At 39.5% G+C, this 15,537-nt stretch overlaps 1 protein-coding gene across 3 annotated transcripts in view; it reads left to right on the top strand.

Annotated features, from left to right (window-relative positions):
• The window catches only part of LNPEP (leucyl and cystinyl aminopeptidase), a 125,748-nt gene extending 110,417 nt beyond the window's left edge, over positions 1 to 15,331 (top strand). For all 3 annotated transcript variants that reach the window (XM_056537562.1, XM_056537561.1, XM_056537563.1), the window contains exons 16-18: positions 9,971 to 10,111; positions 13,421 to 13,502; positions 13,848 to 15,331. In XM_056537562.1, coding sequence (XP_056393537.1) covers positions 9,971 to 10,111; positions 13,421 to 13,502; positions 13,848 to 13,976 — 352 coding nt within the window. In that variant the 3' untranslated portion in view covers positions 13,977 to 15,331. The remainder of the gene's footprint in view (positions 1 to 9,970; positions 10,112 to 13,420; positions 13,503 to 13,847) is intronic.
• The last annotated feature ends 206 nt before the right edge of the window (positions 15,332 to 15,537 follow it).

The following is a 15,537-nucleotide window of genomic DNA, read 5'->3' as shown; positions in this document are numbered from 1 at the left end:
TTTTTCCAGATTAAGGAAAATACATGGTAAATCTATCTCTTATTCGTCTCGATTTCGGGGTTTTCCGGGTGTCCCTTGGTTCTGGTCTCCGAGATGATATTTTTAATAGATAGTTCTACTAGGGGCACTTTTGATGCCGTTGTCTGAAATTCCTGCCGTACGAGATGCTCAATGTCTGTTGGACGGACTGTCAGTCACACCTTTGATGGTAGTCCATGGTGTCTGTGATTTAGAGTCTTTGTCCTTTCAGGGTCTACTAGTCTGTGGTCCGACATGCAATTATACTGTAGATAGGAAAAAAATCAGTACAGAGCTTCCCATTGGGCAGTATGTTTGATACTATTGGTATTCAAGGTGAGTAGTGTTGAAAACCACTCACCTTATTAGGTTGTGCTTGGCACACAGCAACTTTAAAAGCCTTTTAGCATATTGGGGTAAAAGTGCAGCCGTCGGGATTTTTCGAGTGGATGCTCTTCTCACTCGATGGGTAGACACTCAGATATAGCAGTGGAAAAAATCTCCGAATGATCGGCGCCAACCGTTTTGCATAGAAAAACTTCAAAGTAGACTGCTTAGTAATCCAAATGTTCCCTTGTCAGAAGCGTTTCAAGGTTTCTTACCTCTTTTTCAATGACCACAGCAGTTATACACACATACATTGCAGAGTGTTATATATAGATAGAAATGGGTGCCAGAATCAGCAGCCGGTGTGTATCTAAAAAGGTGTCATAGATATGCGCTGTAGTAGCGCTACTAGCTGATGTCTATAAACAGGTCAGCAGACCTATTTGTGGATCATTCATAAAAAATCATCAGTAATTTTATTTCTATAAGCAGTCTTAAAATTCTTGAATCTTCATATAAACCTTCCATACAAGCTAGCTTGATAGTATGGCTTAATGAGATTGATCGGGACATACATGCGCTGTTTATGGGAAACTTTCTCACAGTTATCATGTTGCTGTTTGTGCATGTGTAGACCACTGGTGAAGAGGTGTTTCACTAAACAGGGGGACTGCAGCACTGCAACGCAGCGTGGTATATAGCTTCTTAGTAGTATTGAATGGATCGCTGTTGAAGAGGTGTTTTCCTCAGCAGAGGAACTGCAGCGCTGCAAACCAGCACGGTATGTAAGTGGTTAATAGTATTGCGCTAGTGATATTAATAGTGTTGCGCTGGTGATGTTACATGCGATATTAATCGATATCATGCCCATATATAGGGGGTTGTGAGAGGAGCGCTATCAGTTATAGATTGATTATGAGGAAAATATTATTTCAAATGGCTAAAATATTAATATTGAATAAAATTAAGCTGTGGCCTATTCTATTTCGTGCCTAGTTGTTATAGTATATATGTTCATACTTATGAACAAATCACAAATATATAACAAATATGACCCACCTATACAACACATAAAAACAATTCATATGGACTCTCTCAATCATCTAAAAAAATATATACCATGGACCCAGTAATCCATAGAGCCTATAATATTCTTTTAAACATGAACATATATACTATAACAAATAGGCACGAAATAGAATATACCACAGCTTAATTTTATAACATTTTATTCAATATTAATACTTTTACCAAGAACAGATTTTTTTAGTTATTCACACAGATTATTTAGCCATTTGAAATAATATGTGCCTCATAATCAATCGCTCCTCTCACAACCCCCTATATATGCGCACGATACCGGCTGTAACATCACCAGCGCAACACCAGCAATGCTATTAACCACCTACATACCGCGCTGGTTTGCAGCGCTGCAGTCCCTGTGCTGAGGAAAACACCTTCAACAGCGATCCACTTAATACTACTAAGAAGCTATATACCACGCTGAGTTGCAGTGCCGCAGTCCCCCTGTTTAGGGAAACGCCTCTTCACCAGTCGTCTACACGTGCGCAAACAGCAACATGATAACTGTGAGAACGTTTCCCATAAACAGCGAATGTATGACCCGATCAGTCTCACTAAACCATACTATCAAGCTAGCTTGTATGGAAGGTTTTATATGAAGATTTAAGTATTTTAAGACTGCTTTTAGAAATAAAATTACTGATGATTTTTTATGGATGAACATCAAATAGGTCTGCTGACGTGTTTATTGACACACGTCAGCTAGTAGCGCTACTACAGCGCATATCTATGACACCTTTTTAGATACGCACCGGCTGCTGATTCTGGCGCCCATTTCTATATATAACACTCTGCAATGCATGTGTGTATAACTGCTGTGGTCATTGAAAAAGAGGTCAGAAACCTCGAAACGCATCTCACAAGGCAAATAAAGGAACATTTGGATTACTAATCAGTAGACTTTGAAGTTTGTCCATTCAAAACGGTTGGCGCTGATAATTCGGAGATTTTTTCCACTGCTATATATGAGTGTCTACCCATCGAGTGTGAAGAGCATCCACTCGAAAAATCCAGACGGCTGCACCGTTACCCCAATACTCTAAAAGGCTTTTAAGGTTGCTGTGTGTCAAACACAACCTAATAAGGTGAGGGGTTTTTCAACACTACTCACCTTGAATACCAATAGTATCAAACATACTGCCCAATGGTAAGCTCTGTCTTTTTCCCTATCTACAGTATAAGAATCCAAAAATGTTATATTGCTTATTTTTTTTATATATATAAACTTTTCCACACTAGAGGAATCTCAGTTTTGGGATGCTGATAGTTTAGTATGGTGCTGAATTTATAGGGATCTTGCAGAATTTATTAAATTTTTGGCATGCATGGAAACATGAAATTATATAGTGTTACACAGAATCCCTTTATAGCTCTGTGTGTGCGTATCAAGCTTATTACATTATCTTCTTTGCCAGTAAAAGTATCAAGTGGACTTCATTGCATTTTTGTAGTGTAAATATTTAAACACAATGAAGACCAGATGTTATGCAATTTGTAGGAAATTAATGATGTCATGTTTCATCAAGTTGTCTTCACCATCCACAGTGTGTGTTCTAGTGCAGAAAGCGTTTACGTGCAACACTGTTTTATCATCAGTATTTCACATGTAATTATACTCTGTAAAGTCAATTTATTGAATCTTATATGTGTTGCACATTTAAAAATTAAATATTCTCTATGTCATGTGCTAATAATAATAAATTTATTGGGGTTTAATCAAACCCTTTTTTTTTTTCTGGTGTACATACTGTACCCTACAGGTTCCAATAGGGAGATATGGCCTTAGCTTATGAACTCCAAAAAAGAAGCAGCACTCCACACATCCAGATTTAAGAATAAAAAAACTTTTGAATTTATTTACCCATCCGGCAATACAGCTACATTTCTGCTCAACAATAGAACCTTTCTCAAGCATGGTGCATGGTGCACATCAATACATATTTATAGGTCCTCACTCCCACACCTCCATCAATAATGGCTGCAAACTTTTTTTTTTTTTTTTGGAGTTTGACGGCTGTCATTTTGACGGGGCGCAACTGGCAACAACGGGTCCCGATGGACCCCATTATAGTCATTTGGGTCTGCCGGGCGCTGCTGTTTTCAGAGAGAATTGTGTGAGAAAAAGACAGTGCACTATTTTTTCTCCTGCTATTCTCCCTGGCGGTCCTGATGCCCGTCACACTACCGTGTCATAACGGTAGTGTGAAAGGGGCCTAAAATTGGTTACGGCACCCTCCAGAACACAAGAAACCGAAGCCATTGCATTTTATCACATGAATGAAAGTAGAAATACTACTGTTTATGTACTATCTGGATTGGATCGGCCATTCATGTAGATGTGTGCCTTATTTATAACAAAATAAATGTGTTACACATAGACAGTGGTTGAAAGGTTATTATCATGATGTTTATCAGTTTGGATTATATATCCAATTCTTTACGTGCATATTAGCACTTATTAGGTCTGGGGTGATGACTGTGTTGTGATTTGGGTCGAGTGTCATGATGAAGAGTGGTGCAAGTGGTGTGAATACGAACCACGAGTCCTTATAGAGATTGGCGGTTAAGGTCTGACCAAGTGTACCACTGTACCTGGGTATCGCACATACTGTTAGGTACTTGTGTCATCCAGGTACACCTTATTCTTTTGGACTTGTTTGTATGGTAATTTGTGATGAGGGTGTGATGAGGGCAGATTTTGTTACCCTAGGGGCAGATGGCATTAACCCCTTGTATTTGTGACGCCAGGCCGCGGTTTAACCTCTTCTCCACCCGAAGGTATACCGCTGGATCCTGGGCTAGGCACGGGGCAAATAATGACTCAGACTCCAAGTTACGGAACAATGGCAGCTTTACTAAGGTAGACAGGTGTAATAGTCTTGACTGCTCAGTTAGGCCCAATGAGGTTAAAAGTGACTTCAGAGACTCTAGGGCTTGCTGGGACTTATAGTGTATTTGGACAATTTGCTGCGGGCCCACGCTGACTTGATAAAGACTGATCTTGACTAAACTGACTTCACACTTCACCCCGTATGTAGCTTACCAGGATTTGACGTTCACCTGTGGGGTATCGGATTTGTGGAAGCGTGACTACGTGGTAGGCTTTAGGCCTCCTCAGGACACCAGACACACTCTCTCAGGACTTGACCTTGCTGCACTCAGTAGGGAACTACGCAAGAGACTGAACTAGCTCCTCCCAGGGTTTTTATGGGGGAGACTCTGGAGGGGCCCCATAGGTCACTCTATTGGTCACATAGTCACTGGTACCTTCCTTGGTTACAACACATGACAACAGTATTTAAAGGCACATAACAAAATATGCATATTACATTAGATCTCATGGGTGCTTATTAACTATTTAGGGAACATAGGTTAAAAGGGGAGCCCAGAGGTCACTGAAATAGAGTCCACCTGACAGGGCAGCAATAGTACAGGGGTGCAACTCCTGCACTGGGCAACCACAAATTCATGAATGGAGCCTTAACCCCAAGACCTCAGGACTCCTGATAACACGAGAGATTGCACATCGAATAGTGCAATTACTTAGAGTATCTGTCACCAAACTAAACTTTTAATATAGTGTTCATTGTGTAATTATGAGACACTTTGCTAGTTACTTGCTGTTAAAATTCTCAACCTTTATATGTTTAAAAAAAAAAAAAGTATTTAGTCAGCCACCAATTGTGCCATTTCTCCCACTTAAAAAGATGAGAGAGGCATGTAATTTTCCTCATAGGTATACTTCAACTACGAGAGACATAATGAGAAAAAAAAAATCAATAAAATCACAATGTCTGATTATTAAAGAATTTATTTGCAAATTATGGTGGAAAATAAGTATTTGGTCAATAACTAACAAAAGTTCATCTCAATACTCTCAATACTGTTGCTGGTATTTTGACTCATTCCTCCATGCAGATCTCCTCTAGAGCAGTGATGTTTTGGGGCTGTCGCTGGGCAACATGGACTTTCATGGGGTTTTCTATGGGGTTGTGATCTGGAGACTGGCTAGGCCACTTCAGGACCTTGAAATGCTTATTACGAAACCAATCCTTTTGTTGCCCAGGCAGTGTGTTTGGGACCATTGTCCTGCTGAAAGATCCAGCCATGTTTCATCTTCAATGCCATTGCTGATGGAAGGAGGTTTTCACTCAAAATCTCACAATACCTGGCCCTATTCATTCTTTCCTTTAAACAGATCAGTCGTCCTGGTCTCTTTGCAGAAACACAGCCACAAAGCATGATGTTTCTACCCCCATGCTTCACATTAGGTATGGTGTTCTTTGGATACAACTCAGCATTCTTTCTCCTCCAAACACAACTAGTTGAGTTTTTACCAAAAAGTTCTACTTTGGTTTCATCTGACCATATGACATTCTCCCAATCCTCTTCTGGATCATCCAAATGCTTTCTAGCAAACTTCAGACGGGCCAGGACATGTACTGGCTTAAGCAGGGGGACACGTCTGGATCTGCATGATTTGAGTCCCTGGCAGCGTAGTGTGTTACTGATGGCAGCCTTTGTTACTTTGGTCCCAGCTCTCTTCAGGTCATTCACTAGGTCCCCCTGTGTGGTTCTGGGATTTTTGCTCACCGTTCTTTTGATCATTTTGACACCACGTGGTGAGATCTTGCGTGGAGCCCAAGAACAAGGGAGATTATCAGTGGTCTTGTATTTCTTCCATTTTCTAATAATTGCTCCCACAATTGATTTCTTCACACCAAGATGCTTGCCTGTTGCAGATTCAGTCAGCCTGATGTAGGTCTACAATTTTGTTTCTGGTGTCCTTTGACACTGTTTGATGTTGTGGACAGTTGTCTTTTATACTGATAACAACAAGTTCAAACAGGTGCCATTAATACAGGTAATGAGTGGAGGACAGAGGAGACTCTGAAAGAAGAAGTTACAGGTCTGTGAGAGCCAGAAATCTTGCTTGTTTGTAGGTGACCAAATACTCAGATGAAAATTAAAGGCCTCTATAGTCTTTTTAAGTGGAAGAACTTGCGCAATTGGTGGCTGACCAAATACTTTTTTGCCCCACTGTAATTGTAAAAACAGCCACTAGTTGGCTCGGTTCTGTTCCCTGTTCAAGTCAAAGAGTTAGTTTGGTCTCCTCCAGGCCTGGCAGGAGACCAAACTCAGGAAGTGCATGCAGGACATGGCGAGGCACAACTCTCGCAGGCTTCAGTGACGTTGCGCTTGCTGGGGAACACCCACTTTCTCTTGCCGGGAGCTCACACAATGTGAGCAAGGGGAAAAGTATGATACAGAGCTTTTTAAAGCTCAGAATTTTTTTTAAGGCAGGAGGGGTGTTAGGAGTAGTTAGGGAATATAATCTGGACTAGTTTAGAAAATATGGTAAGTATTTGATTTTGATATAATTTAATGTTCATATACCAATCTTAGCAATATCGTATATACAGCTACCCTATATATGGTCCATTAGGCAATTGAGATACGTTCCATGCATAGCCTTTTCCTGTGTTACGTAATGTGTTCTATGTAGTTTCTTATTATGTCCCTTTTCTCATATGGCGCTGACTGTTTCTCAGTCTGTGCTACGTGAGGGTGCCCTGACTGACGCACATAATTTACAGCTTTTACCTTTCCTGCTGTTGCCGGCAGACACATGCACACACAGTGGGTCTTTGACATGCCTCTTTGACCCTTGCATGCATAGCCTGTCCACCCTATGATGATGACTCTGTTCCAGACTTGCACAGTGTGTTCATTTACAAACAGTGGTATAGCTGTCTCTCTCTCCGTGTGTTACAGTTTAGAAATGTAATCTTGTGTTTTCTTTCTTTTGAGTGCCACCCCCAGTTTGTTATTATGTATATTGCACATAACACATTGGGTAGAGATACTCATTGTATCATGATGTATACATACTTGATAGGTATGTCTGTAAAGGTCACTTTTGATCACATATATATGTATACTTTCGTGTAACATATTTACATATATCACACCCCCTTACTCACTAGAGGTGTGGAAGTGAGGACCAATAAATATTTATTGATGTGCACTGTGCACAAGGCATCAGAAGGGTTGTATTGTTGAGCAGAAACGTAGCTGTATTGCCAGATGGGTGAATAAATAAACATTTTTTTTATCTTAAATCTACATCTGTGGAGTACCGATTTCTCCATGGGGTACAATTGTCTTAATTCTGGACTAAAGGCCAGGTCCTGAAGCTGAGCACCCCATTGGATTGATTGTCGACTACAAGTCCCAGCACAGTACCCTTCCAGTTGTATATTGTTGAATGGGCCTTAGCTTAAATTTTTTTTTTTTTGCGCTTGCCCATCTGAACCCATGTAGGCCGGTAACATACAGGGGGTCAGAAGAAACCAGCTGTATGGCCCTCTCACCTTTATTTATTTGGATATTCTGGATACAATTTCAACCAGGTCTCTTAATAAATTTGGCTGTCTGTGGGCCACAGATTGAAATCTATGCTTCCTGTGAGCTGCCGTAGATTTCGAGGTAACCTATAATTTGAAAATGCAGTCTGAAAGAAGAACAGGAGGAGATGAGCAGATGACTATTTAGTCTTCCGCAAAAAGTTCCAGGATACCTGGTAATTTCATTCATACAAATCTCTGCTTGTTCTATACTAAGTAATCCAAAACAAGCAGAGCAGTGATTGTCATCTACCGTTATATTCATCTTTATACAAAGATAGCTGTCAATCACTGAGTAGGGTTGCCCACTTGACTACTTAGCTGAAAATGAGCAGAGGATTACATGAACTAATGACACATTATCCAAGAACTTTTTTTTTTTTTACAAATCTGTTTAGCTCCAGCTGTTTTCAGCTACAATTACACCTGTTTCTGCCATTATTCATTGTAAATGTGCCTTTCTGCTAAGCCCAGCCCACTTTCTGAAGTGGTGAGCACCGGGTAAAACCACAAAAATGTACAAATTTTGTACACTAGAAAACAACAGTGCAAGCGAAATTCCCTATCAAGTACTGTAACATATTACAGAGCAGTCAGTATATCCACCCATAAGTAGGTTCAGAATAGTGTTTAAGCTGTATTATTTATTCCATTCCCATTAACATGCAACGTTTTGGCAAAGTATTTTTTTATTTTTTTTTTAAAGCATAAGGATGTGCCAAAACATTGCATGTTAATGGCGAACAAATAAAGAATACATGTAGCAATAACAGAAAAGTTGGAGAAAAATAAATTGGCACTGGACACACTACTGCTATTTTCTATGGATTATTGGTAACGGGACGTACTAAAACCGGACAGAAGTACGGTAGGTGCTGGACAAGTATCAAGAGAACTCCAAATACAATCACTACCAAAGAAGAAGAAGAACGGAGCACTCACCCGGTTTTTGTCCTGAATGTGCAGCTGATCACAGATGGGATAGACGTCTTCGTCAGGGAGGCGGTGGAGGGAACGGGGGGAGCTCAGATGCCGGCCACGGACCATATCACGCCAAACAGCGCTTCGTCAGGCCGTGATACGGTCCGGTAATCAGCTGCACATTCATGACAAAAACCGGGTGAGTGCTCCGTTCTTCTTTTTTTTTGGTAGTGATTGTAAATAAAGAATACAGTTTATACACTGTTCTGAGCCTTCTTGCTTACTGTGAACATGGATGTACTGTTTTTAATTGGATTCTGAACTGGTTGTCTGGATGGTCACTTTTTTCACGTACTGAATTGTACCATTTGGCACCTATGTCAGCAATACAATACCCCTGAGTGAATCTGTTCCAACGTGCTGCACTGATTGGTTGTAATTGATCACAGGTATTTTAATATGGAAGCATGCATGCTGATTGGTTGGATTTTCTGGCATATGACCTCGACTACCTATTAGCATTATCTGAAGCACAATAAGTTGTATGTGGTCAAAAGAAAGGCACTTGTAATTTTAAAATGTTATAACCTGAGACCATTGTAATCTGAAGCACCATTCAATCCAAGAAAGCATAAAAATAGAATGTCGCATACATTTTTAAAATATAAGGCTTGTTAGCACATTTTTTATGCTATTTTTTTATAACTTTTTTTTTGTTATGAAGATACAGATAAAAAAAATGTATTTTACCAAATATAAAAACAGTTTTCCCCTCACAATATCTCAACCTCAACCTATACTTCTGTGACGTGTGGGAGAAAGAATTGGAGGAGCACTATTTCCAGTTTTTCCTGTTTGCAGTGTATGGTAGGCATCATGGCAGCTCACTGTGGAGCTGAGCTCAGGGAAAACTGACATATACATACAGAACCTACAGAAGGGTAAACTGCTGGCAAATTCAGGATACCATTAAGTCGTTTAATTGTCAGATCTAGTGCTATTCCACAAATGCTCATACAATTAACCTCCATTCTCGTAATCAGTGGTGGCCCAAGCGGTCAGACTCCTACCAAAAACCTGGTTATCCCCAATCTAATGGATAAGGAATGATTTTTAATCTTGAGATAACCCCTTTAGTAGACTATTTAGAAGAAATTCATCTCTTAATGTATAAACTATGCATAAATGATTTTTATTTTTACTCTGTATACCAGGTTGATGTCAGACAGTCTTCATGGAGACGGTATAAGGTCACAGGACTTTCCCATTGTTATCCATTTTATCAGTAAGAACGTTCCCGGGTTTCTGCTGGCTTGGGATTTTGTAAAGCAAAATTGGGATGAAATTACTCAGAAGTAAGTATAAAGTAGGCTGTTGCAAAGATGGTGGAGAAGCAATTCCTTTGCTTCGTAGTATAATATAATATTTAATATCAGAGGAGAGATGTGATGATACAGATGTGCAAGATATACTTGTCAAATTGTGATGCTAGGGCACAGTTAACCTACACTGTTCGAGTTGGAGACAGCTTCTCCTGGGCCAGGCACAGGGAAATAAACACACTGATCCCAGGTTACAGATGACTGTCTTTTTTACTGAGCCAGGAGCAGATAGTACAATACTCATGTAACCCGTGGGAGCCCTGTGGCCTTGCTGGGACTTGCTATTAGATATGACAGACTTGAGACTTAGAGATATCCCATGCTGACTAGAGTTCTTTTAAGGTCCAATTTACTGACACCACTAGGGTATGAACTCACCAACTCTTGTGCAGGGAACACTTGCAGAATGGCGGGGCTGATTTCATAAGAGGTTTTCTTTAGGCCTCCCTTGAAATCACCTCACAATTCTTCCGAATCCTTTCCACACTGCAGCTCACATGGAACTCTGCATACAGCAGAAAATTAAATTTGGGGTTCCCATTGGGCAATCAGGGTCACATAAGTACTCTGCATCATACGTCCTTACATACATCCTGAACATTCCTTAAAGGTACAGTGCAACATAATATAAATTAAAAGAACAAATGTTACAATGAATATTACAGCGTCACCTGAGCAGCAGGGCCTAGTTCAGGCACCTGTATCAATGTTTACCTGACAGGATGCACTCCATTCCTGGAACACCAGAGACACTGAAAGAGTGAATGACCCAACAACCAGTTAATATCATCTTATTTTCAAGGGCTGAAGTAGCACAGTGGCATAACTATAATACATTGGGATAGCTACAATACATACAGTAGTGACTATTCCCATATTGTTTCTGGTGTCTAAGGGGCCAAAAGCCCCTCGTGGCCCACCTATCCGTGCAAGGCTGAGCAGGAGAAGTGAGGGACGATTAATTTTATTGCAGACACTAATACAAAGACATAGAAACGTCTTTGAGAAAATGTCTTCTATGCATAATATATGGTTGACTGAAAATCCGTCACCCGAAAGCTGGTCACTATAAGGGGGTGGTCTTTTTAAAGATGTGGAGAGGTTTCTCTATATGGGAGTGTCTCAAGAGCCTTAGGATATCTAGTGTAAAAAGGGAAACTGTAAAATTAGTATTTCTACATATAGAACACCATTCCACCAATTCATTATATATATATATATATATATATATATATATATATATATATATATATATATATATATAAAGCTAAATGTGTGAATGTTCCAGCATGACATCCAAACGGCTAAATATATTAACATGAAACTTGGCACACATGTTACTTATGTTACCAAAAGGAAGGTGTGGCTATCTCTTAACCAATGTTGTATGGTCAACAAAGGATATAAATGCCAAAAGAGAGACCAAACAACCACAATGTTAGTAACAAAGGGTGAACAAACTTTATTAAAGACACAATATATAAAAACAAATACAAAAAACAGATACCACAAAGACTCAGGAAGAAGAGATGAGGTAGAGGATATTCAAACAAACAAAAGGTATTGGGGGAAATTTATCAAAACCTGTCCAGAGGAAAAGTTGCCCATAGCAACCAATCAGATCGCTTCTTTCATTTTGCAGAGGCCTTGTTAAAAATGAAAGAAGGAAGTTGATTGGTTGCTATGGGCAACTGGGCAACATTTCCTCTGGGGCAGGTTTTGATAAATCTCCCCCATTGTCTCCAGCATACACCTGCATCAAGGGATGAAGCAAAATACAGCAAATACAATTCAATACAGTACAGATTAGAGTAAAAGTACAAGGTAGCAGTATATGACCAGGGCACATATAGAGCTCCTCTCACCTCAAACCCCGAACGCGTTTTTGCATATATTTGCTTCGTCAGGGGGCGTCTAATGTATATCTAATGCATATCATTCCTGATAGCCTAGCCTGCACCTTTATTCCTGTCTACAAGTGTCTAACAATTGAATGAATATCCTCTACCTCATCTCTTCTTCCTGAGTCTTTGTGGTACCTGTCAATTTACATGTTTTTTTATATGTTTTATATATTGTGTCTTTAATAAAGTTTGTACACATGTTACTTATGTCAACAACAAACACAGGATAGGTTATTTAACCCTTACACCCCCATTTACCAGGGTCGAGTTTTTGTTTAAAGTCCCAAACAACTCTATGGGAAATATATGTTCCAGCATAACTTCCAAACGGCTGGAGATATTTCGATAATACTTGGTCACATGTTACTTATATGTCCACTTAAAATATAGAATAGTTAATTTAACCCTTAACTACCCCCATTTGTGAGGTTCAGGTTTTGGTTTAAAGTCCCATGCAAATCAATGGGAAATGTATGTTCCCACATAACTTCCGTACGGCTGGAGATATTTCAATAATACCTGGCACACTTATTACTTATATGTAAAATAAAAAGATATCATGGTTACATTAACCCTTACCCTTATATAAAAGATGGGTTTTTGTTTTAAGTCCCATAAGTATATGGGACTTCTAGTACCTTACTCCACAAGCTCCGCTCTGCATCTCCTGGTGAATCAATCCGGCTTGCAAGCCACACCCCATCTTACAAAGATGGGTCGGGATATGGGGATGGGATATGGGGTCGGGCTATGAGGTCGGGATATGAGGTCAGGATATGAGGTAAAGTGCAATAAACATGGAAGTCTGCTGGAGCGACGCCACCCCAATGCACGTTTCCGGATGTCCTTTGTCCTGGGGGACGAAGGACATCCCGAAACGTGCGTTGGGGTGCCGTCGCTCCAGCAGACTTCCATGTTTATTGCACTTTACTATTGGGTATGTATGTATGTATTCCTCATGTGAGCTTTCTTTGTACCATTTATCGGAGGAATCCATGGTCCCTGTGATTTATAGAGTACATATACAAGTGGATACTTACCTGTTATATGCTAAACTTCCATTGATGTGAGTCTGTTCTGGAATGACGCCTATAGTCCACTTAGTGGAAATTTTGTATTCCCCTGAATTAAATACTGTATTTTAACATTCATTTTAGTTTATATCAATAAAATTATATATTTTATTTTTGTAACAAGTGTCTCAAATCTCGTCTTTTGGATATAGTTTTGTGTAGGAGTACACAATAGGTTTCATGCTATTATGCACATGCTGATAATATTTGGTATATATCTATTTTGTTGTTGTAGTAGTCTCTTTAGTTCATGTACAGTATATGGTCAAAGATTTTCCAATAATAGATAATGGTTTTCTTCTTAGATTCCTTCCTGGCTCATTTCCTATACAATCCATTGTGACCCGGACTACTGCTCATTTTGGCACAGAGGTTTATTTAAATGAGGTTAGTTTTTACCTTTTAAATACCTTTGTCTAAACATTAATTGTATATGACCTATTTTCTCAGTTGTGTGTCTGTCTATGACTGTAGGATTGTGATGAATTTAGTGTAACGGGGGAACACATAGCAGTGACCACAAGCATTGTTTGAGTGTTCATTGTTTGAGTGTGCCTCAACCAATCAAAACTTCTGACATGTCTCTAAAAGTTTATTTACATTTTTATTTATTTATTTATTTATGTTTTAATTACAGTACCACAATTTTTTGCTGCAGCCTTTTTAGTGTGGCCGGCTTATACTCCTGCTGGACATGAGATACATTCATACTTTTTTGTTTTTTTTTTATAGGTGATTAACTTCTTCAATTCTACTAAGGGTAAAAGCAAAGACATGTGGTGCGTGAAAGAGTCCATCGAAACCATCAAACTGAACATCCAGTGGCTCAACAAAAACCGTGACAAACTTGCCTGGTTGTAGCTCACCCCAACAAAATTAGTGTCGGGTGACACACTTACAGGCCACTAAAAGCACAGCTCGTGTCATACGTCCTGCAATGTTGTGTGGACTTCTGGAAGGGTTCTTGATAGCTCAGGGCTAAAAAATAAATTCTTTTGTATGTTTGACTGTTTGTATGAAGAGAGAGACTGTATTTATTACAGAGTTGTGAGAATCACAAAGTTGCTACCCTGTACCGCACTGTGCCAAGAGTGGCTTCCATGGTAAAGCAGTTTCTACGACCACTGTGCTTCACCTGCTTGGAGGGTCTATGTGGCGCGTCCAACAGCACAAATTCTGTGGAATTCTAGACTATCTGCATAATAAATACAGCCATATTCACAATGGAGAATGGGATTTGTTACTGGACAGGAACTTCTCTTATGGTTTCTTACGTTTTAACACTGGACAAACTGTTTGAAAAAGATTCTAAGAATATGTTAAAAGAATCCAGCTGCCTTTCCCCCCTCAGGTTTTGCATTTAGCTTGTGAAAAAAAAAAAGCTGCAAGGTCGTTCATGCCGAATCACTGCTGACCAGAATGATCTTTTTTATACAGAGTGGTCACGTATGTTTGTTTGCAGATTTAAAAAAAATGTAACGCAATAGAGAATGTGAATTTCTCAGACTAGTAGTAGGCAATATAAATGACTGACTGTTTTCATGACTGTCTGCTGAGATGCACTATGTTTTATACCTGGCTTGTGTTTTCTGATATTGCACTCTCCTGACCTGACATAAAGGGGTACTCTGGAGGGAAAAAAAAAATTAGCAACTGGTGCCAGCAAGTTATACAGATTTGTAAATTACTTGTATATAAAAAAAAAATCTTAATTCTTTCAGTACTTATCAGCTGCTGTATTCTCCACAGTAAATTATGTAGTTCTTTCCAGTCTGACCATAGCACACGCTGCTGCCAACTCTGTCCATGTCAGGAACTGTCCAAAGCAGAAGCTATCTCCATAGGGAACCTCTCCTGCTCTGGACAGTTCCTCACACAGACAGAGGCTTCAGCAGAGAGCGCTGTGGTCGTACTGGAAAGAACTTCACAACTTCCTCTAGTATACAGCAGCTGATATGTACTAGAAGGATTAAGAGTTCTAAATAGAAATAACATACAAATCTATGTAAAGTTCTGGCATCATTTGAATCAAAAACAGAGTACCCCTTTAATGTACATGCTAATTGAATAAGTCCCACGCTACTTGTATGATATCACTTACTTGGGAAGAAGTGCCGCAGTATGTATCGATGTCAGTAAAGGGAAATCAAATTGTTTATTATTAAATGACCTTTTCAAATGGCAATTTGGCAGCTTTTCTATTATTTAAAGTGCAGGTTGTGCTATGGATTAATTCCTCATTCTAGGTAAATCAACATGCGATATGTGTAAATGTGTGAAAGATGGCGCCACCAGACTTTTGGAACAATTTGCACAGTTTGTACATGTACAAATAACACTTGAAGTCTAAAAGGGGGAAAAAATTGCCCCCATATGCATAATTTCTGATGGATGCCTTTTTGTGCAGTTTTTCATCAACACC

Source organism: Hyla sarda, chromosome 1, assembly GCF_029499605.1.
Source record: "Hyla sarda isolate aHylSar1 chromosome 1, aHylSar1.hap1, whole genome shotgun sequence".
NCBI classification, from domain to species: domain Eukaryota; kingdom Metazoa; phylum Chordata; class Amphibia; order Anura; family Hylidae; genus Hyla; species Hyla sarda.
Note: the sequence above shows the minus strand (reverse complement) of the source record. Positions and strands in the feature narration are given on the sequence as shown.